The sequence below is a fragment of the Condylura cristata genome, unplaced genomic scaffold (genome assembly GCF_000260355.1).
Source record: "Condylura cristata isolate star-nosed mole 26May11 unplaced genomic scaffold, ConCri1.0 scaffold00014, whole genome shotgun sequence".
Taxonomy (NCBI): Eukaryota; Metazoa; Chordata; class Mammalia; order Eulipotyphla; family Talpidae; genus Condylura; species Condylura cristata.
Genome location: NW_004567115.1, coordinates 32,066,636 through 32,090,543, shown reverse-complemented (window position 1 = coordinate 32,090,543; position 23,908 = coordinate 32,066,636). Strand labels below are relative to the sequence as shown.

The 23,908-nt window shown below is 37.3% G+C and overlaps 1 protein-coding gene across 2 annotated transcripts in view; it reads left to right on the top strand.

Moving 5' to 3' along the window:
* Positions 1-23,908, top strand: part of MME (membrane metallo-endopeptidase) — a 92,215-nt gene that overhangs the window by 62,004 nt on the left and 6,303 nt on the right. For both annotated transcript variants that reach the window (XM_012724997.1, XM_004682329.2), the window contains 6 exons: positions 11,359-11,417; positions 17,515-17,634; positions 19,210-19,343; positions 19,479-19,544; positions 21,369-21,464; positions 21,793-21,869. In XM_012724997.1, coding sequence (XP_012580451.1) covers positions 11,359-11,417; positions 17,515-17,634; positions 19,210-19,343; positions 19,479-19,544; positions 21,369-21,464; positions 21,793-21,869 — 552 coding nt within the window. The remainder of the gene's footprint in view (positions 1-11,358; positions 11,418-17,514; positions 17,635-19,209; positions 19,344-19,478; positions 19,545-21,368; positions 21,465-21,792; positions 21,870-23,908) is intronic.

Sequence of the window (23,908 nt, the reverse complement as noted above, 5' to 3'; positions counted from 1 at the left end):
AGAACTGGGGTACAGGCCAGATTTGTGGTAGGAGACAGAGTGAGGAGCAGAACAGGCCGACTGATGGAGTACACTGCTGAGGGGAGCAGCGGCCGGGTCAGGAACAGGTTCAGGAGAGGTCTGCTGTGCCAAGTGGGTCAGCTCCCTGACCAGGGATTGAACTCGTGCTGCAGTGGCTTCTGAGAGCTTGCTGATGTGGTTCTTTAACCCATTGTGCCTCCAGGGAGATCCCTATAGACAGTATTTGAATGAAGTTTGCTCAATGGAATGTGTAACTCAGTACACACTTTGCGATCCTTCCCATGAGCTGCTGGTATGCACATGGCCAGTATGACGCAGAAGGTCTTCTCGGCCATATGAGGCTGGATTTTCTGTCCTCTGTCTCCTTTGCCTATATGTGAAGTACAAGGGTACAAAACTGTTACATTAAACTCACTTGGGGACTACTAGAACTCCCCAGAACCACCACCAGATTGTGATGTAGTTGCAGAGAGAGGGATGAAGAGGGAGAGGTCAGGGTACCCCACCTCCTTCCAAATGAGACACCCTGGGTTAGTAACCATTTCTTTTTGTATTGAATCAAATTTACTCATATTTAATTTTGTGGATTTTTTTTAGCAAGATGCTATGTTTAACTTGGCAATTTACATTTTAAATTTGTGTTTTGTTTTCCAAAACATTGGAAGCAATTTTGACCATAATTGTATCCATTCATTAGCATATACTACATAGGACACAGCACAATGAAAATTCCTCATGTTCTATTGAGGATTCTTGTAGTGAATATTCCTGACTTATTTTGCACCTGCTTAATATTAATAGTCACTGTTACTTTTTTTTTTTACTTTTTATATAGAATTAAGTCTTCATTGAGTATGCTCACATAGATAACACTATTGCTTCTACTTTGGTTCCATAGTTTTTAGTTGCCTCTTACAGAATTATATTTTCAACTGGTGAGGATCCTCACTGCTCAGGTTTTACAGAGAAATAGGCTTTCATATGCCAAACTGATGTGACAAGGAGGAGAAAAACCACTGCTTATAAGATAGGGTTCTGTTGTAGGATATGATAGAGAAATGACTACACATTTGATCTTCAAAGCAGACATTAATTTAAAGAAATTCAGTAAATTAAATAGTAAACTTCTGGACCTTTTCATGGTCTACATGTTCTCACTTAGATACCATGTTCTCACTTAGATACTTCTTGGCTTCTTCTGCTATCCTCATGACCACTGAAATTTTGTATTTTTCCTAGTGCTGCTTGTTAAGCTCCAGACCAAAAAGTCTAGCTACCTACAAAATATTTACTTTTTAAAAGACTTATTTGTTTATGCATATAAGAACTGGGGTACAGGCCAGAGGTGCAGGAGGGTGAGAAGATTAACCAGAGACAGTGGGAAGCAGAACAGGCAGAGTGACTGAAATACACTGCTGAGGGGAGCAGTGGGTGGATCAGGAAAGGTCTGCTGCACCATGTGGGTCACCTCCTTGGCCAGGATCAAACTCTTGTGGCAGTGGCTGTGGATAGCTTCATAGTGCTATGCTTTTAACCAGTTGCGCCACCAGAGAGGGTCTCTACCTATGAAATAGTTCACAGGAAATACCTGGTAGATGCTTCATACTCTTAAGCACAATTTTACCATTTTCACCAAAAGTTGATCTTTTTTTTCTCAATATCCCCACATTTTCTACAACTTTTACCTGATTGCTATAAAAACAGTAACCAGGGACTCTTGCTAGATTGGTCTCGCTAATAAGTGATATAACTTCAAACCCACATCTAAAATTTAATGTTTCCATGTACAGTTTACTAACTAAGTGTTATATAGGCATGGGGCAGGGGTTGGGAGGGGGGTCTTCATTCTCACTGCCTTTAATCCAGACATTTGTCATTGTTCACTAGCATTGTTATAGTACTTTTTCTAATTTTACTAGCAATCATCTCACATTTTTTCAGCTTCTTCTCCATACTGCTACCCAAGGAACTTTTATTGACACACATTGAATTATGTTTGCTGATGGAAATTTTTCTATACATTCCTACTGCCGTCTCATAGAATACTTTCCATGTGTCCACCAGCTCTCAGAGTTCCCTTCACACACCTCAAGCCTTAGAAATCCCTTCCAACCCATTACACCATCACTCCCTCCTCCTTTGCTGTTCCTTGGACCACCCTTTCCGCTTTCATTCATCTAACAAATCTACACCGGGTTTGGCTCACCTTGAATACTACCAGTATGACCTCTTTCCTCCAAGCACCCTGGTCCATTTCTCTGTGCCTTGTACCTGAACTGCTCCATTCATGCATTTCAGTCCATCACACCAGTATATTTCATTACAGTTAGCTGGACTACCCTTGCTGAAAGTCAAAACCACGTATTCCTCTCACCAGACATGGACCATCTTCTCCAATATTTAGGAAGTGAACAGATGATAAAGTAACCAGTTTGTGTAATGCTGATAAAGTTAACTCAGCAGATAAAGAAAAATGGCCTCAATTTAAGCATTTCATCAACATGGGTGATGACGGTACAACATCATCTCTGCTGCTCTCAAATTCAAAAAACTGAAGCAGTCAGAGGACACACCAGCACTTAAGTCCTTTGGCTAAAGAGCCCTGTTTCTACCTATTTGAGCAGGGAGTATCTGCAGAGGACGGGGATTTCAATTTAAAAAGTCTTGGTCATTGCAGAGTCTGAGTGCCGAGTGTGTGTTTCCAGAAGTATTATATCTTCTGTGGACTCAGCACCAGTTTATAAAAAACTGCAAACATGTCATAGTATCAGATAGTAATGGTGCTGAACTGAGAATGTAATATCCTTTGGCGCAATTATTTAGAAATGTGTCAAAAATGATTTACTTCCAGTAATATGATTATTTACTTAGAGCCTATGAAATAAACATAAGGCTCTGAAGAGAAAAAATGTGTAAGAACAAAATGAAATGAATTACTTTTCTTGTTTTTAAACATGTTATTTTGTGAGCTTTCTCATGACAGAACTTTCTAGGAGACAGTTTTGCAGGCAGGCTCCGTGTCTGTAAATCATGACCCTTAGCCACGGAGTTACTTTTCATAAAAGACAAAGACTTATTTCATTGCTGCATCAAAAGGAAAAATAGGTGCCAAAATTAAAATACTGTGATTGACAGGCCAATTTAATAAACATCTCATCAAGCAACATCTCATCAGTGTGTAAAGCATCTTGCTAGACATGGGGGAGGAGAAAGAGAAAGATCCAGAACCTAAGCACACACAGTCTAGGGAAAGAGGCCGCTGACCAATTTGGCGAAAGGCAGTTTGGTCTGTGCTGCTATGACTGAGCCAAGTGCAAGGACAGCAGTTCGTTAAAAAACAATTAGGGGCCCTCCCTGGTGGCGCAGCGGGTTAAAGCACTGCACTGAGAATCTAAAGCCGCTTCCGCATGAGTTCGATCCCCGCCTGCCCCGGAGGTGACCACATGGTGCGGCAGACCTCTCCTGACCCGCCCACTGCTCCCCTCAGCAGTGTACTTCGTCGATCTGCATGTTCTGCTCCCCACTCTGTCTCTGGTGAAGCCTCTCACCATCCCTGAGCCTCTGGCCTGTACCCCAGTTCTGTATGCACAAATAAATAAATCTTAAAAAAAAAAACAATTAGGGGCCCTCCCTGGTAGCGCAACATGTTAGGATGGAGCACTGCAAACTAGCCACAGCTGCTTCAGTGCAAGTTCAATCCCGGCCCCCGGGGGTGATCCACGTGGCACAGCAGACTTCACCAAGCCACCTGCTGCTCCCCTCAGCAGTGTACTTCATTGATCTGCATGTTCTACTCCCCACTCTGTCTCTGGTGAAGCCTCTCACAGCCCCTGCTCCTCTGGCCCGTACCCCAGTTCTGTATGCTTAAATAAATAAATCTTTAAAAAAAAATAGGCCTTTACTTATGAGTAAAACATTTCTGGAAATAAGTAACCTGCAGCACTTCAGAGTCACTAAAAGCAAAACTAACAAACGAGCTGGTTCATTTCTGTCTCCGCTTCATGACTTCAGGCCTGCTGTTGCTTTCATCAACCCCAGGGATGGTGGGGTGTTCCTGCCATGGGCGGCCCCACAGCATTGGCTCTATGTGAGTGCTCTTGAAAGACCAACGCTACTAAAAATGGCAGGAGGTTAAGACCTTGTGAAGTGACACAGTTTTGACACCAAAATGAGTCACTGACTCTTTTGTGACGCAGTTCTTCCATTGTAGCCTGTGACCTTATGAAAGTCATATGGTTTCCCTTTTTATAAAAAATGGTTGAAACCGTATAACATAGTTTCACTGTCTCATTAATATCCTGTGGCCTTGACTGTGAGCCAGGACATTTTGCCTTGGTTCTCTACATCAAGAGACTCAAGAGAAGAGCCTGTCCTTGAGAAGTAGGGAAGTTTCTCGCTTCTTCCCAAAGTATCCCTTTTGATTTCCCCCCTCAGTGATATCTCTAGAACCAATCTTTTTTCACATGAAGCCTTGTGCCAACTTAGTTATCAGAAAGAAAATTGTTATGCAGGGCACACATGGTAAACAGAATGGCCCAGAGACCCATCTAAAGTGACTATGAAGAGTGCTGAAGTCCTGCGACTCAAATGACTCTCCATGACTGTCTCAAGGCTTAGGGGAGTTCTGCGAAAGGATAATTTGGTTCAAGTACTATAGGGCAAAAACAATGAATAACAAATAGACTAAACTTGACAAATCACTTTAATTCCTTGTAGTAATATAGCAGGTTCTGCACAGGTTGTAATAGATGAAAATTTTAGAGTTCTCTAGGTTTCCATCTTTTAAGTCACTAGTCTTTGAGTTTCCCAATGCCTTTGTTTTACCTTTGTTGCATTTTGCTTTCAGAGAAAGAAGGAGATAGGTAATGTGGGGTGTTAAATAATTTAGATAATGAAATTTTAAACTGAAAAACTTTGCAAAAGAATTCTGGATCTTAATACCAGTGCACTCTCTTGGGAGGATAAAAGCCATGTGGTGCACAGCTCCTTGTGACCACACCTGGAAGCCATCCCTTCCCTCTCCCAGAGCCCATGGTTAGCTGGTTTAGCTGACCCACTAAAGCCAATACACCAAAGCCTGACTATCTTTGGTCTATCCTATCCCCAACACTGTTATCTGCCCTAGGGATACACTGAAGAACAAAACAAAGAAGAATAAAATGAAATTACATCATACTAAAAACTTCCCGCACAACAGTGGAAATAAGTGGATGAAGAGGGAACCTGTAGAATGATAGAAAATGTTTGTAAATCACATATAAGGAGCTAGTCTTCAAACTATATAAAGAACACCTACAACTCAAAAGCAAAATAATGAATAACCCAATTGAAAAATGGACTAAGGATTTTAATAGGTAGCTCTCTGAAGAAGATACATATAGAAATGGCTAACAGGTACATCAAATGCTCAGCGTAGTTATCATCAGGGAAATTAAAGCATAATGAGAATTCACATCACTCCCATGAGAGGAAACAGCATCAAAAAGACAAAGTGTCAAAGATGTAGAAAATTTGGTATCTTTGCGCACTGTTGGGTAAATGCAAAATTTAAGTCGGTATGGTAGAGTATGCCTGTCCCTCAAAAAATTAGAAAAAGAAACAATAAAATTCAACAGTCCCACTTCTGGGTATATATCTAAGAGATTTGATATCAGGATCTGGAGGAGCACTTACCTCTTCCACTCACAATTTCTAAAATGCGGAAATAACTGTAGACTGATGTGTAGATCAAGAAAATATGGTCTATGATACAGTGACATACTCTCAAGTCTTTAATAGGAAAGAAATTTTACAAAATGTTACAACATGGGTGGATCTCAAGGACATTATGCTGAAATGCTGAAATGAAATTAACCAGGTACAGAAAGAACAATACTGCTTGATTCCACTTTTTACATAAAGAATCTAAGATAGTCACATTAATAAAATCAAAGAAGAGAATCACGATTGGGAGCCTGGGGAGGGGGAAATCAGAGCTGTTAATCAGTGGACATACATTTCACATAGTCGATAAACTCTAGAGAGTACCCATAGTCTGCATAATGAATTGTATACTTAGATATGTGTTAAGTGGATAGGTCTCATGATGAGTGTTCTTACCACAATTTATAAGAAAAACTCCTGTTTTTTGGAGCTGCCATTTATGCATGACAAAGACTTATAATGTCAAATGGGCTGTATGGAAGACCTCTCAGTTGTCTCCTAAAAGATCCCAAGATCCCAAAATAAAGTGCTTGAGAGAAAACCTGTGACAGAAATGATCCACCCATCCCTAGGTCTTCCGAAGTGGGAGTAACTACATTTGTCACGTCAGACTATAAACACACAGCAGACTAATGGCTCCCAAGGAGAAAAGCAGAGTTGCACTTCTCCTTGCTATTTGTTGAAGGAAGTAGATGCTCTCATTATAATGTTCGAATAGGAGTCCTGTCTCTCCGTTCTCCCCTCTCAGGTCACGTGAGCCACTTAGAGAACTTTAGCTAGGTTACCAGCTCCTAAATGTAACAAAAATGAGCAATGCAATGAGATTCTTTGGTCCTTCTGTGATTTTGCCTATGAGTAAAGAAATCACATGGTTTCAACAGTGGAAGTGCTAAGTTCTGGACCCAGCGAGAGGTGGTGAGGCTGGTGGGGGGCAGGGGGGTGGAAGGAATGAGCAGACGGGATGTAAGATGCCTGCTCTGCCTCTTATTAGCTGTGAGAACTTAGAAAACCTACAGGGTACCTCCGAGCCTCAATGATTCCTTTATAAACTGAGGATAACACCATCTACTTTTGCCTTGTGGGGCTGTGTATTGTGTAATGTGCCTGGCACCTAACTTAGTGCTCATTAAATAGCAGCTGTTGTTATTATAGTTCAGTCATGAAAGATCTTCTAAAATGACTCCAGGGTGGTGTGGAGGCCAGCCTCCTAAAGCTTGCCAGGTTTAGGGGAAATCCTGAAGTGTGAAGCAATTTAAGTCTGAGCACTTTCATTTTTAAAGAGGTTGGCAACGCCATGGCATTCATCATTGTAATGAACTTTGCTGTATCCTGCAGATCAACAGCTTAGAAGTAGGGGAGTTGGTTGGAAGATGACATTTGGGTTCTCTTTCTCCTTAGTGTACATATTCTTTTCCCAGTTGTTTCTTGTAGCTCAGATATGTATTAGGAAGGTGTTTGATAGCCATGCTGTGTGTAACTCAGTTTCTACACCTAAAAATGGGAGGTGCCATCAGTCTTACATGATGCTGTGAAAGATGAACAACATATATAAAAAACTTTGAAACTGATATGAGACTATTACTAAATGTTAAGAGTAAAGTGATTGTTGCAATTAGAAAATGAGAATTCCCCTTCCTACAAGTACTTGAGGATGAGAGAGAAAATCATATTTAAGGAGTTCCTTTGAAACCACTAGGTGCTGAGAAGTTGAACATTTTCAGGGAAGGAGACACTAAACATTTTGTTGTTTTAAGTTTTAAAGTCACACATGAGTAAGCAAGAGTTTTGTTCTGGGTATTTTTGCAATACTGTGGGTTAATTATATACAAAAGCTATAGAGTCAGACTGTCAACTTATAGCTTTTCTTCCCTGCTGTAAAAATGATGTCCATGCACTTTTATTTTATCACCACTTAGGTTCTTCGGGGTAATAAGAGACAGAGGAGAAACACCTGGTTCCCCTCTCAAGGGTGTCGGGTGATTTCCCATGCACATGGTTATTTCGGAGAGCCTTGCTGCCTGTACAAGCCCTTCTTGTTCAACCATGAATGTCCCCAACAATAATATATCTACCTACAAGTTTACTTCCCAAGATTCAACGTAAAGTTCTGTTACTTCTTGCTTTTCCAGTCTGTGGACAGCATCCAGGCACAAATCACTGGAGGCTGGAAGAGAAAACAGCCAGTGGGACCTGCTTCCCTCTCAGGCAGGCACTTGCCCCAGAAGGTTGCTAGTGTCTAATTCCAGAATAGTCTTTTCAGATAATCTGGCCTCTCTGCTAACTTAGGGTAAGAATTGCCTGTCCTTGGGCTTTGCTTCTATTGTGCCTTTTCTTCTTTCTGTGCTGATATTCAGGATCAAATTTGTCTGTGGTTCCTTAAATGGAAATTCTTAAACTTTGAAGCTGTAGCCAAATCAAGAAATTTAAAGCTTTTGTTATATCACCATTTATTTAAAAAAGAAAAAAAGCAAGAGTTTTGACCTGTTCATTTAGCTTTTACAATAACACAGTGAGCTCTTTCATGCTTGACCATAAATATTAGACATTGAGCTTACAACTGTTATCCTCAATTTATTGAAGATGTAATTATCTGATTGCAGTACTTCAAGTTCTAATCATTCCCAGAGGCAGAATGCCCTGTGCGTTTGAATCAGGAAAATCACCCATGGGTGGTCTGAGGACAAAACAGAAAGGGCTCAAAGAAGTAACGCTGAACCCGAAACACTAGAGCTCTGTGCACCGAAACACCATCATTCTAATTTCATTTGAGTGTTCTGTGGTTATAATTAGCTACTTATTTTCTTGAAGATGTCATTCACAGTGGACATTTTAACATGCAAAAACCCTCCCTGTTGGAAAGTTATAAATATTAATCAAAATACAGTCTGAAACCCCTCTTTCCATTACATAATGTAACAGGAGAAGAAGGGGGCCTACAAGCAGAAGGTATATGGTGCTTACTTTTACAAAAGCAGTAAACATGAGAGGGGCAATCTATGCCCCTATTCTGACACCTGTTGCTGACTGAAACATTATTTCATAGACCTAATGCCTCTCTCTCATACACTTCTTTTGTAAAAAGCTACATGCATCAAGTACTGTCACTAAATCAGTTTGCCATCAAGAAACTGAAATTTTAATAACTGACACCTGGAAATGTGTTAAATTAACTTTCATAGCAATTAAAAATTTACTAATTATAAGCTACTTATATATAAAGTATGCTACTGTGTTTCCTCTCAAAATGTTGAGGATGCATCAGAAGTACCATCCTAACATCACCGGCAAGGGCGTCGTTTCTGGAATAGTATAAACACATTTCCTGTGGCAACATGGACTCACCTTGACTGGGTCATAGTAAGAGAAAATAGGAGCATCATCGTTCCTGGTCACTGTTTTTTGTTTTGTTTTGTTTTTTATATTATGTGTGTGTGAGTGTGCGTGCGTGTGTGTGTGTGTGTGTGTGTGTGTGTGTTTGGGTACAAATCTCCTTGTCCTAGTTTCTGCACATTTGATTTGGTCTCACAATCCTGGATTTACAAATACTTGTTTTTGTTATGGATCACCTCAACTTATGTGGGAAGCAAGTGGAATATAATTAAAATAAATAAAATTACAAGCATGGAATCAGCAACCTGCAAGAAATGTTAAAATATGGGTGACTCAGCTGTGATGAAATCAGGGAGGATTGATGTATCAGTCACACAATGCTGTTTGAAAATGTTTTTCTCTATTGAAAACAACATCAAGCTAAAGAAAAAACAAACTGATCAGACATTCCCCACACACATACCCACATACAAACTCAATGCTACCTGAATTTCAGAAAGTCAAATCTTTGTGGATGTCTTAATCATATTATTGGAGGTAAAACCCACATTTTCTTTGTGGATGTCTTAGTCATGTTATTGGAGGTAAAACCCACACTTTATTAGGAACTAGCAGACAGTTGTTATAGATGGTGCCCCTCGATTATTATATTTTTATTTCTGCATTCAAGAGCTGGGGTGCAGGGCTGAGGTTCTGGGGAGTGAGAGGATTCACCAGAGACAGAGTGGGGAGCAGAACAGGAAGATAACTGAAATACACTGCTGAGGGGAGCAGCAGGTAAGACAGAAGAGATCTGCTGTGCGATGTGGGTCAGCTCCCCTGGCATGATAGCTTCATAGTGCAAAGACTTTAGCCCCTATGCTACCAGGAGGCCCTCCTCAGTTATTTTTAAGAGATTAACATAGGACTCACCTCTGACATCCACAATAGCTATTGAAAATAGCTGAAATGCTATTTTGGGCAGCTGACTTTGTATTGCTTACTCTGCAAAGAAAGATCTGGGAACAGTTCTGATTTAACTTCATTGCACTAATTACTGTAAACTCTGAGTAGGATAATGATTGCCACACTAATTGTTGCCTTGAATGTAGAATAACTACAATAAAGCCATTAGATGATAATAAATGATTGCCTTAAGTGTATGCATATGTGCTGATATTTAAGAGGTTTTGTGAAGTCTGTGTCCATTTTTCAGAGTATATATGGAGATATGTAATTATCTATTAAGTTATGAATATTACTCCTATTGCTCAAAAGTCCTTAACAGTGATTGTTGGTATGAGTCTTTATAATATCTGAGCAGTGATATTGCCCGAGAATTATTGTTGGGGGCCATTTTCTTATTCAGAATTTTGCCATAGTTATTTAAACATCTTTCTCATCTCTTTAACAGAACTGGAGTCTTCTGCATTCAGTAATTGTATTTTATAAAATCCTAAACATTGTCTATATCCCGGTATACACAGACAATTCTAGTTAAGAACCACATGGAATTCATTTTATAGCTGTACAAAAATGTACCTTTGCTCAATTAGCTGGAGCGTCGCACTTTTTAAAATTATTTTAAATGGCAATAATCAGAGGCACATAACACAAACTAGCAAGCTTCCAAGGGGAGGTCTTAGTTTCACAATGGAGGACTGTACACAATGGAGCATTGTGGGTAATTCGGTGGTGGGAGCGCAATGGTGACCGCCTGCATGGTGAAAATAAAAACAAGGATGGAGCTGTCTTGCCTGCCTGTATCTATGCAGGAACCTTGTTTATTCCTCTTTTTCCTAATAAACCTGTCCTTTAAAATGTAAATAGTAACAATAACAAGGATGTAAAGCAATGGCATTTCATAACTAATACCAAAAAAGCTAGCTGTAGAATTTAAAAAAAAATTCAAATGCAGTTCAATCTGAAATCCTTCGACATTCTCTCCACTGCTCCAAAATTGTCAGCACAGTTCCCAAGGTTCAGGAACATGAAACTAAATGCATTGCAGCATTTCCAATACTTTCATTCTGGTTTCCAAAGAGATCTATGTGAATGTGTTTTGTGCTGTTGGATATCTCCTTGTAAAAATTCATGCTAATGAAATAAAAGATTGCAGACCAGGGTGTATTCTGATTTTTAAAGAAGTAGACATGCTTTCAAATGAGCTCTCTCACCCAGTGAGTTAACTTTAATTTGTGGATCCAATTTCAAGCAGAATATTAAGATCCATCTAGATGCAGTAATAATGCTTTTATCATGGTGATCAGATTGAATCAGATAATGCAGCATCATGTGTGTAACAAGTTCTTATGTTTTCTCTAGGTGGATAAGCGGAGCTGCTGTAGTTAATGCATTCTATTCTTCAGGCAGAAATCAGATAGGTAAGCTCTATTTCTACAAAATTTTCTAGTCCCAATCTGTAGTGATTGCATGACCAATTTAAAATACCATTCACAGCTGAGACTGAATTATTGATTAACTAGTACACTTCTTTAAAGTAAATTTATCAAGGATGTCTTTTCACTAGAATAGTAGAATTTCTAATTAATACAAATTACACTAAGTCATTTTATTTCTTTTATAATATTCTCATTTGTAGCTGAATGGGTTATCTTGAAGTATTTTTATTTTATTTCTAAATACTTTTTAAAAGTTCCTTTCATCTCCATAAAGGTTTATGAACCTTAATATTTTATAGGCATCAGTCGTTAAAGTCGTTTAAGTTCCCAGGATCCAGGTTTTCAGAGATGCAGTGTTCCTGGAAATTTTTTATAGTGGCTCTGTTGAACATAGTCCTGTTGTAGGTCAAATTTTTTGTAGAAGACTTCATGGGACTCAGAAAGTTGAAAATTATGTTAGGCTAAGCAATACAAAGTTGTGTTTACTGAACCTCTTTATATCAAAAGAGAAAAAGTAGTTTGTTAACTAAATTTGTTAACAAAAATATTAATTAGAAGTTAATAAATGAGTGAACGATGTAATAAACAACCAGGTGACTTAATGTAAAATGTAGTTTTTTTCTTTCCCTGTTATGAAATGAACATTTTAAACTATCTTAAGTATCATATAAAGTTTTTTACCAAAGGTTTATAGTGTGTAGAAAGGTACCCAGCTAATTCATTACATCTAATAACCAATTTAGAATATCAAAGATATTCTAAACAAACCATACACCCAGTTTCTAAAAGTACACTCAACCCTGTTTTTCACTTGTAAGTGTGGTCAAGAATCAGGAAGGAAGATTGTTCTTAACATCTCAGAATCTCATTTTTTTCTTGAATTCTGTTAATTTTTAATATTTTAAAAATAATGAAAATATCCTGCAAGATTTTTACCATTGTTTAAAAAATAAAATATAAGAGAAATTAGAACTTTTATTTTTACATTCGGTTATGCCTTTTCTCCCTGCTATTAAGTTCTAGGAAGAGTAAAATTTAAAAGTCATCCACATTTTCTTCTAGTATTATGTTTTGGAGTAAATCTTTAATGCATTTGCATGACATGACAATGAATCATACAGTCAAAAAGGTTGTCTTTACATAACATACAGATAATAAGTAAAGCATGTGCACCCAGGTTAAAAGCTGTTCACTCAAAATCTAGACTATGTTTTCCAGCTAGTGAAATGATTACCTAAAGTCAGACGAGAGCCCTGCTTAATGATCAACTCAGAAGCCAGGCAGTGCATCCTCTGAATGTATTCCTCAACACCAGTCAGATTTTTTCTTAAAGTATCTCTACCTCTGGGGTAGCTCCAAATTGAAGACCTCTTTGCTATGCAGTTGTTCTGTCAGTGCAAGATCTAGTTCATTCTAGACTTGAACTTAAACAGAATAATTACATCTGATAGACTCCCAAGACTAAATGAAGCAACCTTGGAACTGAAGTTCTGCTTTAGGATAGTCTGAGTAATATAGCTTCATTTTAATCCATCTCAGGAAGACACAGGGTCCTATCAGACTGGGAGCATCATCATCCCAACAGGAAGAGCTACACAGACCCTCTAGAGGACTGCTGTGACATTTCATACTTCAACTCTTTTGTAGGGCAGATCTACAGAGTTTAGTCAATACAGGACTTTATCTGGTTCTGAATTAACCCCAATTACCAGTAGCTGCCTCAAAATTGACCCGGTTCAGAGCTTCCCTGATCAGAGAAGCCTTGGGAATGTTTTCCTTTTGAACAAACTCAAACCAAGTAAGCACACGAAAAAGGAAAAAAGATAATAGTGGCCTAGCATTTCACAAAGTAGGTAATTATTCTCTACATAATTAGGAATTGATTGGTTGTAATGCACCTAGGGCCTTTGAAAGATTCTTAAGGTAAATGCATTGGATGAAATCTGAAAAACTGTTCACCTCTTTTCACATGTTTGTCTGCTAATAACATCAGTTCAGAAAAGGGAAAGTGTCACACAAGAGGAGAAGTCTTTGACATGTGTGTATTTTCTCTTTGACAATTCATTTAAATCATCAAAAATGAGGATTGTCTTAACTAAAAATAATTGAAGATCCCAACATTCATCTTCTTCATAGAAATGTGTGATGTGTGTGTTCATACCTCTGTAGAGATGTGATTTTTGCTGTATTGCCTGATGGATTTGTGTGCATTGCAGAATGTCAATTGCCCACGATCGCTTGTGCCATCTTCACACCACGGCCCTTATGTCACATACATTTCTTATGGGTCTGGTCTTTTTACATTATAGTCAAAAGGAACTTATTTTATTATCACATTGGAAGTTATTCATGTTAACAATTTCTTTTAATTCAATTCCCACCATTTTTGTTCACAATTCATACACATTTTCTAGAGCTTCCATTTTTAATCTAGCTGTGTCATTTCAAATAAATAAAAGTCAGATGCTAAGACAACAAGGGACAGAAAGTGTTTAAACTCATTGCTTCCTATTCTTTGCACATTTGCTCCATGAAGGTCTAAATAACAGTTAAGATGGTTGTATGTGGATATTTTATTAAATGTTTCTCTGTAAGTCTCCGGCATTATTCAGTGGTCTTAAACCTTAAAGTCTTGGGCAAGGAAATGATCAAGTCACATGGAAAGTCTTATTACTATTGCCTTCTCCTTTTCCAATTTTAGGAAACTGATAGATTATTTAGATTATTCACTCTGAGTGGTCTATGAATACCTTGAGATATTTATATTTTGTAAAATTGTCTTACATTTTAAGTCCTATTTTCAGACTTAAAAGTTAAGAGTCAGTGTTCCCCAACATGTTGCTACCCCATTTAATGTGTAACATATTTTTTGCTTTTTCCACCAAAAACATTTTTTTTTTTGGCCTGGTTGGAAGCTTGAAGATTTCCTAAAATTGATTTCCTTGTAGTCTTTAAAAAAAAAAAAAAAAAGAATAAACCAAGGAAATGTACAGTGGGGGGAGGAAAAACAGCATTTTTGTTTAGTAGACTTATTTAATTAACTAACTTGTTGACTATTTGACCACAAAAAATGTACAAATAAGCACTGGTTTATTAACCATAGTTATGAAGTCTACTAGTAACAGCAGTAAGACTAATGGGGAAAATCCTCACCACAGAGATTTAGCTGACAGAATAGAAGTCATTTTTTTGCAAAAGCTGAACTAGTATTTAATATGAACCATAAAAATCTTATCACTTGCCAGAGAATGGCATGTCTCAGGGTATAATTAAAGCAGCAGGATCTTTACAGTTAATGTTTAGGCTTGATAGCACGTTTCATAAGAGCATTTTATATAATGGGTGGATTTTAATCAAAGTACATAGTGTGGGAGATAGTGTTCACTTTAAGTTAATAAAGTACTGCACATAATTTTTATCCTCTAAGCTAAAAATAATCTCTTGGCACTGTTGATAGATCAGACAGCTACATGTGAGGTATAACTTTCATCAAAATGCTCCAAGGACTAAGTACCTATTTTTAAAATTGTTTTGTCATTTTAAGTGTTATAGCCTCTTTCCAGATATTTTTAAAGGTCTGGAGGGCTCTTAAATTGTCCAATGCAACAACTAATATTTATCCCTGAAACTCATGCAACATTAGATGGCATATGATAAGCAAACCTGAAAGAGAGAGAAACAACATACGCTACTCTATGCTAACCAAATGCTCATTTTCTTAAGGTCAGGACCCTTCTCTTATAATCTTGGTTTTCCAACAGCAATGGCCTTTGGCTCTGCATGCTATATAGGTGTTGATAGTAAAGATTTTCATCAATTACAGAATATAATGTTTCAGTTACTCAGTAGATACAAGAGTTTTAAAACATGAAAGATAAAATTACTAACCTGTGAGCATGGGGAGGGAGGAGTGAGGTGAAGAAGAAGAGGACTTTGGAGACAGAGGCCAGGAAGAAGATGGTCAGTGTGTTTCGTTAGGGAGCAATGATACACATCTAAGGTTTTATAGCAGACGGTGATAACAGCCAGCATGAGACTTTAATCTTACTACAGGATGGATTGGATTGGGATAGATTACTATCGTGTGAGACAGAATATGGGAAGACTATTTAGGAAACTAAGAAGTTCTTGAGCAAATGAGAATGTGCAGCAGGGTGGTGGCAGTAAGACTGGTGGAGGATTGGACACATGCTTTGTAGATTTTCGAATTCGTCCCTGGTCAGATGTATGATGTGTAAGTGTTTTATCTATTTCTGTAGACTGCCTTTTTATTTTTGCATGGGTTTCTTTTTAGGAACAAACACTTCAGTTTGAGGTAAATCCTGCTTGTTTATTTTTGCTTTTATTTCCTTTGCCATGAAGTTGTGTCACCAAATACTTGTTTGCAAAATATAGCAGAAATGAATCTTAGATTTAGTGAAAAATCTACTGGTTACTAGGGAAAAAAGAGGGAAGTGAAGATTTAGTGAAGGGTAAGTAAAGCATGAGAACCATGGAGGAGTAAAAATGTAACCCTAAAATTATAATCTTTTTTTAATCCAAAGACACCTTCATAAATGTCTTTATTTATTTTAATAATATAATAGTTTATTTTTACATCATTTTATGCCTTTTTCCATCTCAGTTGTAATCCCCATGCATGGGCTTCCCATCACCAGATCACCTGTGTGCCACCACCATAGTCCAGTGCACCTCCCTCCCCCCACCATTTTTGATCCATTCCCCACTCCACCCCAGTAAAATGTCTCTGGTATATAGTTGTTCATTATTATTATTATTATTATTATCTCTCTTGATCCTGCTGTGTGAAACCATCTGGTATTTTTCCTTTGAAAATGTCTTTTTTTGTTTGTTTAAGTTTATTTATTTATGTATACAGAACTGGGATACAAACCAGAGGGGCAGGGGTGGTGAGAGGGTTCACCAGAGACAGAGTCAGGTGCAGAGCAGAAATGACTAACAAAGTACACTGCTGAGGGGAGCAGCGGGTGGGTCAGGAGAGGTCCGCCGCGCCATGTGGGTCACCTCCAGGGCGGGGATCAATCTCACACTGAAGCAACTACGGCTCGCTTACAGTGCTGTGCTTTAGCCGGCGGTACCACCAGGGAGGACCCAGTAATCAATTTTTTTTTTGAAAGACAGACCTATAGGAGGAGATACAAAGCAGATGCTGCTAGGAAAAGTGCATATGGCCTTTCTTTCCTTTCTTTCTAAGTAAAATGGAACAAGTAAAATTGAAAGCAGTGGCAAGACATCCAAGTGAGAAAGTCAACATGTTACTGTCGCTATCAAGGTAGCCATAAAAATCACAAGTCTTTAGGGCAGCATAGTTAAATTCATTCATTTCCACTGGTTATTCTTTATTCAACACAGTTCCTGAATAGCTAATATATTCCAGGCACTAGTGTAGTTTTTGTTTTTGTTTTTGTTTTTGTTTTTTGGCACTAGTGTAGTTTTAGATGGAAAAAAAAAATGAAAGAGTGATCAAAATCAAGCAAACAAAGAATTACATGCACATGCACAAAACTTTCAGGGTTAGGAGTTAAGGTGTAGGGGGTGAAGAAAACAAGAAAAAGTAGGGGACCACCATAAATAAAGTAATAAACAATTTCAGATCCCCTTAATAAAAGTAAAATAGGGCTATATAATCAGGCATATCTCTGAATTTAGTTGTAGTTTAGTAAGCTATTGAAATGGACAAAATGTTTTAAAAAGAAAACTTTAAAAGTCGTACTTGCATTATTAAGGAACTCTCTTTTTTTTCTCAAATATTTACAAGAGGGAAAAAGACGCTCTGAAAAAAAAATAATAATGGTCCTTTTTTTTAACTCCTTAATGTAGAAAAACAGAATAGATCGTAAAATGAATTGTAACTATAAATCATCCCCACCTAGGGATGAACTCTTCGTTGCCATCAATAATAAAAGGACTACATTCCTTTCTATCATAGAACATTTTTGTATATAATTAAGTGAAGCTGACATATTGGAAAACAGCTTAAAAGGCAAGAAGCCAACCTCAGGCTTGCTGTCACAAAATAATACCACAAATCATCTTTAACCATCTTCTTCCTTTGCAGTTTTCCCAGCTGGCATTCTGCAGCCGCCCTTCTTCAGTGCCCAGCAGTCTAACTCATTGAACTATGGTGGCATCGGCATGGTCATTGGGCATGAAATCACCCATGGCTTTGATGACAATGGTAAAGTCCAGTGACACTTTCCTTGACTGAGCTATATCCTAATATAGTTGATTGAATCATAATTTAACAGTACAAAAACACATGCATCGTTAGCCTAATAATCACCACAAATTAATATTCTTCTTAAATCAGAAATTTCTAATCGTGAAATCAGCTGTTGGACAGAATTAAACAAGTATTCACATGGAGGAAAAAATGTGCTATTTTTTACACCAATGATAACATTTGTTCTTATTCCATGATTGTCTATGTCTTATCGTCTTAGACTTTTAGAGAGTGATCCATATCTTAAACCAGATGTAAGATCAAAAAGCAAGGTGACCAGAGGGCACTTTCATTATTTGTGTGAAGAATTCTGCTTTTGGCCTTCTTATCCTTATTATTGATATCTAGTTTGAAGTCACAAAAACAATTAGACATTTAAATGTTTACATAGTAACCCAAACAGCAAATAAATTTGGAGTTTTGGTGAAATGTAAGACTACAAGTAAACATATAAGGATGTAAAGAAGTAAAGCTGTGATAAGGATTAGCTTGCAAGTGGAAAGAAAATAGGAAGAGAATCATAGAGAGAAAATGATTAATTCTACACCCAACTTTCTAGAGACAGAAATAAAGGGAGATAGGAAGGCTATGGTTTTATTTTTATTTTTTTTAAATAAAAATTATTTTTATTAGCTCAAACACTCAGCCATCCACTAGAAACCATATGAAAGTTTTTAAAAAATGGAAAATGTGATAAGCAAAGTAAGTGTTTTTATAGACTGCCATTTGTTTAAAAAGGTTGTAGGGAGAGATATATTATGGAAGTTTACAGTTTTAAAAAGGACCGTACAGAATGTCAATTGACTCAATTAAGCTACACAACAATCTTCACAAGTTGGTGCTAATACTGTTACCATTCTCAAAAGGGAAAAAATGTAGGCACTTTTATGCTTGCTGAAAGTTTCAGAGCGAGGAACTAATAATGGAAGTAGGAAGTGAGTTCAGGTAGTTTGTCTTCTTAGCACTTTTCTTACATCACAGATAACTATTTAAAAGATCCTATAATTTAGTGTCAAAACATGTGACTTACATAAATGCTGCTGCAGCTCAAAAAAGGATCAGTATAATTTCAGGTTAGCAGAAATGATACAGGAAGAAAGGCAACTTTTTCCTTTAATTTTGAAATAAAGGGAAACTGAGTTCAACTGTCTCATGAGTGATGGAGACATTAATAAATGTCAGAATAAAAATATTGAAGTTCATGTAATCTCAAAACATCAAATTAAACAGACTTGGTTCTGGTGAAAACCATCCAACAGAAACAAGGCATGAAGCTAAGCCTTATTTCTTTGGTGACCTTAACTGAGAAGTCAAAGGGTAAGTGGCTAGAATATCTAGATTAATACTAGTACATATCAGCAATGAAGGCCTGGCAGTCCAGGTTTCACCAACTATGGATGGGAATAGGTCGCAGTTTCCTTATCATCTGTCCAATGTTCTCTCACAGTGGTATTTCAGTCCTTGTACTTTGAATTACAAATAGTTTATTGTAATACTTCATGCAATATGTAATAAGCTCCCATTTTACAGGCAGAAATTTTAACAAAGATGGAGATCTCGTGGACTGGTGGACTCAACAGTCTGCAAATAACTTTAAAGACCAATCCCAATGCATGGTGCACCAGTATGGAAACTTCTCCTGGGATCTAGCTGGTGGACAGCATGTATGTCATTGGTATTCTCTTAACAAGTTCTGGATATGGTCAACATTGAGCAAATTACTGACATTTTCTTAACAATCCAAGTACAGTCAAGGATCTTTAAGCATCCTTTTTTTTTTTTTTTTTTTTTTTCAATAGCTCAACGGAATTAATACCCTGGGAGAAAATATTGCTGATAATGGAGGTATTGGTCAAGCATACCGAGTGAGTAATACTATTTTCTTTTCCTTCAGTGATTGTAATATGTATTTGTCATATTCAAGCATTCACTTAGCCTTTTGTCAAAGAGGTAAAATGCAAACAATAAATAATAAATGCAAATGGAAAATACACAAGTTGATAGAGGACTATAAATATGCTAACTGAAAGAGACAATACAGGTTAAGCTGAATGCCTGTCTGTTATAAGCTTCTAAGAATCTTAGAAAGAAAATCTAAAGCATGGATTGTTATTGCAACAGGAATAGGGAGAGACATAGGTTTCACAAAGGGTACAACATTTTTCAAGAAATGGTCACTGAATAGTTTTTTAAGAAAAAGATGTCTCATAAAAAGAATTGTTGCAGTCATTGACCAGCATACTCAACAAGACCTACAGTTTCACAGCCGCTGAACCACATCAGCATAGACAACAGGCATGACATTAACTTGAGTTCCAGTCACAATGACAGAGTGAAGGACTGAGTGATTTAATTCCAGCACATAACCTTATAGTCATTCAAACTCTTTCACCCAGAAGTATATATCAACAACAAGCTGGAGCATCACTGGGCTCATCTTACTTGATATCCATCTTACAGAGATGGCTCTCCTTTTTGCCAGATGTCTGTAATACAAACCATGGTTTCATATATTTTTCCCTTTGCTTGGTTGTTGTAATGGGAAGGGTAAATCCGGTTCTTATAACTCCATTTTAACTGAGTGTAAGAGTGAACTGGCACTCAATAATCCCAAGGTGATTCTAATATACAGTCAAACAGAGAATCTCCTGTTACAATCTAACCAAAATTTGGGTTGACGGTACTTTCTTTGAGATCCTTACCTAAAGCAAGTATAAAATTTTAATAATAGAGCAAACTGCACAGGTACAAATATTTTATTGTATTTTCTACAAAAATGCATGAAATATTGGATAGTACCTTGTCCCCTGCTAGATTATGGGCTTCCAAAGAAGGAGCAGGCTCAAGTCTTCACCACATCACCACTAGAAGAAACATCAATACCCTTACATAATAGAGATTTAATATATCTATGTCACTGGTAAGCAGGAAGAAATGAAATATATTCTCTACTATCAAATTGATTATCTTCCTTTCTATTAAATTGGAAGTGACACTGCTCAGAAAGTTTGTTATCAATTTCTTTCTTATTTATATTTAATAAATGAAAGCTACATTTCTAGTAGTATCCATAAATCCTTAAATATCAAGATTATCTTGAACATGAAAGTAACCTAAATTCCTTCTTCCTCATGTAACTGGGTTGGGTCTGTTTCTTCCCTATCTTCAGTGGACCAAAATAATTACTTAACCTTATTAGAATGATAAGAGACTAGGTCTCTAAGGGATCCTAAGAAACTTCCTTGACTTTTGGCAATAGCAATAGTCACGCAAGCAAAGTCTGATTTGAATCTGTTTTACATAGAATAAGTAGCTAAGCGTTAACAAGTTTTAACTAGCTAAATACAGCAATGGCAGACTCCTTTAGCATCCTTCTTCTATCTAGCTGGACTTATCTATCTGTAGAAGAACTTTAGATGAGTTTTCCATCATTCAACTGGTATTTATTGATCATCTGACTTGCGTGAACCTCTTATTATCTGACCATCGGTATCCTGTCTTTTCAGAGCATTAGTAAATAAATTCTAGTTTCTTTGCAATTTATGAAATAGTTGTAGGTTGCAGCACCTAAATATATTATTATGATTCTGATATTGAGGTTAACCACTTGGTCACATGATCTTTTGCCTAGATTTATATGAAACTTGGAAAATAGAAACATCACTTTTCTACTTCTTTAACTTTTCTAGGCCTATCAAAATTATGTCAAAAAAAATGGTGAAGAGAAATTACTTCCTGGACTTGATCTAAATCACAAACAACTGTTCTTCTTGAACTTTGCCCAGGTATTGTATCTTTCTTTACTGATAGGTACGAAAATTGTTTTGAGTTGTAATTTCATAGTCAGTTAGCTATTGCATGCTGAGTTTTCTTGTTTTAATCAATTGTGGCAGAGCCTTTGACTTCCACTTCTGTGTAACAGATTGTCATATCATATTAATTATAATTATGTTCTTGGTTGCCTGTCATTGAACATTATTATAAGAGCAAATGGTGGGGGAAGGCAGAGTTCCAACTTTGTTTTTGCAATTGGAAGCCTGCTTTTCCCTTAGCCTGCCCCCAGCAACTAATCCTAATTGCACACTGCTTTCCTTTTTCTACTCCAATCTCTAGGTGTGGTGTGGGACCTACCGGCCAGAGTATGCAGTCAACTCTATTAAGACAGATGTGCACAGCCCAGGCAATTTCAGGTGTGTGGGTGTGAGCAGCACATAGGTGCTTCATCACTTTCTCACTAGGAATTTAGCCTTTTCAACTCTGATTCCATAACATTTACATGTTTTTGGTTTTGTTTGGAGGTTCATAAAGAGGATCATAGAATGGTCTGGTGAACATCATATTTACACAAGCCAAGATCTTGGCTACTCTTATCTTCAGGATATACATGACCTCGGCTTAATACTTGATGGAGCCCAACAAAGATGTTGTTTCAGAATGGCGGCTCTATTTAAATTTGCATTGAGGCATTTCTAAGAAGCCCAGAACCAATGTGAGACTGTTCCAATGATTTGTATTCATTAGAAAGGAAAATTTTCTACTAAGTACAGGTTGCCCAACAAGGAACAAATTAACCCCAAAACTCCAGAAGAGAGTAGCTTGAAGTAGAGGTCATAGAACAGTCCATCAGGAATGCTAGAGAAGAGTCAGATAAAATCAATATTTAAAAACTAACCCTTGAACACTGATTATAGACTCATGACTCCGGAAGTGGGGAAGGGTAAGACAAAATGGGGAGAGAGCACAATGGACTCTGGGTGCTTTGGTGGAGGGTACACTACAGTAATAACCCATGAAGGGGGGGTCCTCTATTCCCAAAATATAAACAATGTAAGCCAACAGCCTTTAATGAGTTAATAACTTAATTTAACTTACTAATTTAACTATTTAATTTATTAATTTAATACATTAATTTAATAAATTAATAAGTAAGTAGAACGTGTGTGTGAGGAAAATGTTCTGCAGAGCAGAAGGGTGAGCTAGATATCTAAAGTCCTTCCTAAATCATACAATCTTAGAAAATATTGGCCTGCCAGTCATTCCAACCTAAGTCTGAATAAGAGCTCCTAGCTCCCTGGGATTCTTAGCCCTTCCTCAGCTACTAAGCGTTTAATTACTGGTTTGCTGATCAGTAATATCTCAGAGGCAAGATAGTCTAAAAACCAAATTAAACATTTTATTGACTGTTGGGAAAACATAATTTGAAAACAGAAGAGAATGAATGGGCTGAACTTTAATAGTTCTGTCCAGATCATTGACTCCTGAAGAAAAACTACACTCAATTATGAAATAATAAAATAGTACCTTTAACAATGAAAGACTTTATTCATTTTTTTTTCTGAAATTATATGGTCCTCTTTATCATTTAGTAATTGCTTTAACCATTTGTTCAAAATTTATTCTCTTTTTTTTTTTTTAAAGATTTATTTATTTATTCGTACAGAACTGGGGTACAGGCCAGAGATGCGGAGGGTGAGAGGCTTCACCAGAGACAGAGTGGGGAGCAGAACAGGCAGATCGACGAAGTACACTGCTGAGGGGAGCAGCGGGTGGGTCAGGAGAGGTCTGCCGCACCATGTGGTCACCTCGGGGCAGGCGGGAATCGAACTCATGCGGAAGTGGCTTAAGCTTCTTAGTGCAGTGCTTTAACCCGCTGCGCCACCAAGGAGGGCCAAAATTTATTCTCTTAACACTGTTAACTATAGGTCTCGAAGGTGTATTATCCAAGCTAAATTTAGTCTTGTTAGGATATCTCAATTAGGTACAACCAAAGTTACTGGGCAGTTCTCATGATGGTTTAACTAAGTAAAACTTTTAGTTTTAATGTTTAAAGGGTGGGTGTTTTTTCCTTTCTGAAGTGTTCAGAAATTAAGACATTAAAAACCTACATCTGAGGATAACAGAACATTTATAAGCTAACACAAATCAACACAGCAATCTATTTTGTCACCTTGAATGTCCCCCAGAACAAAAGCATGTCTCTATTGAAAGCTAGGTGAATCTCACTATCATTTTAATACTTGGCACTTGTGATGTCCTTGGGGAATGAAGGGTGTGATGGGGTTAATTTTTTTGATAGCTAAAATTTGTCTCGAGTATTAATTTTTTTACCTTAACCACTGGATGAAAATTTCTATGTTTAAAAAACATTTGCTACCTTAACAGCACAATATCCTAAACAAAATCTACATTGTGCTTTTTAGCGGTGTTTGGTTTTTTTTTTTTTTTTTTT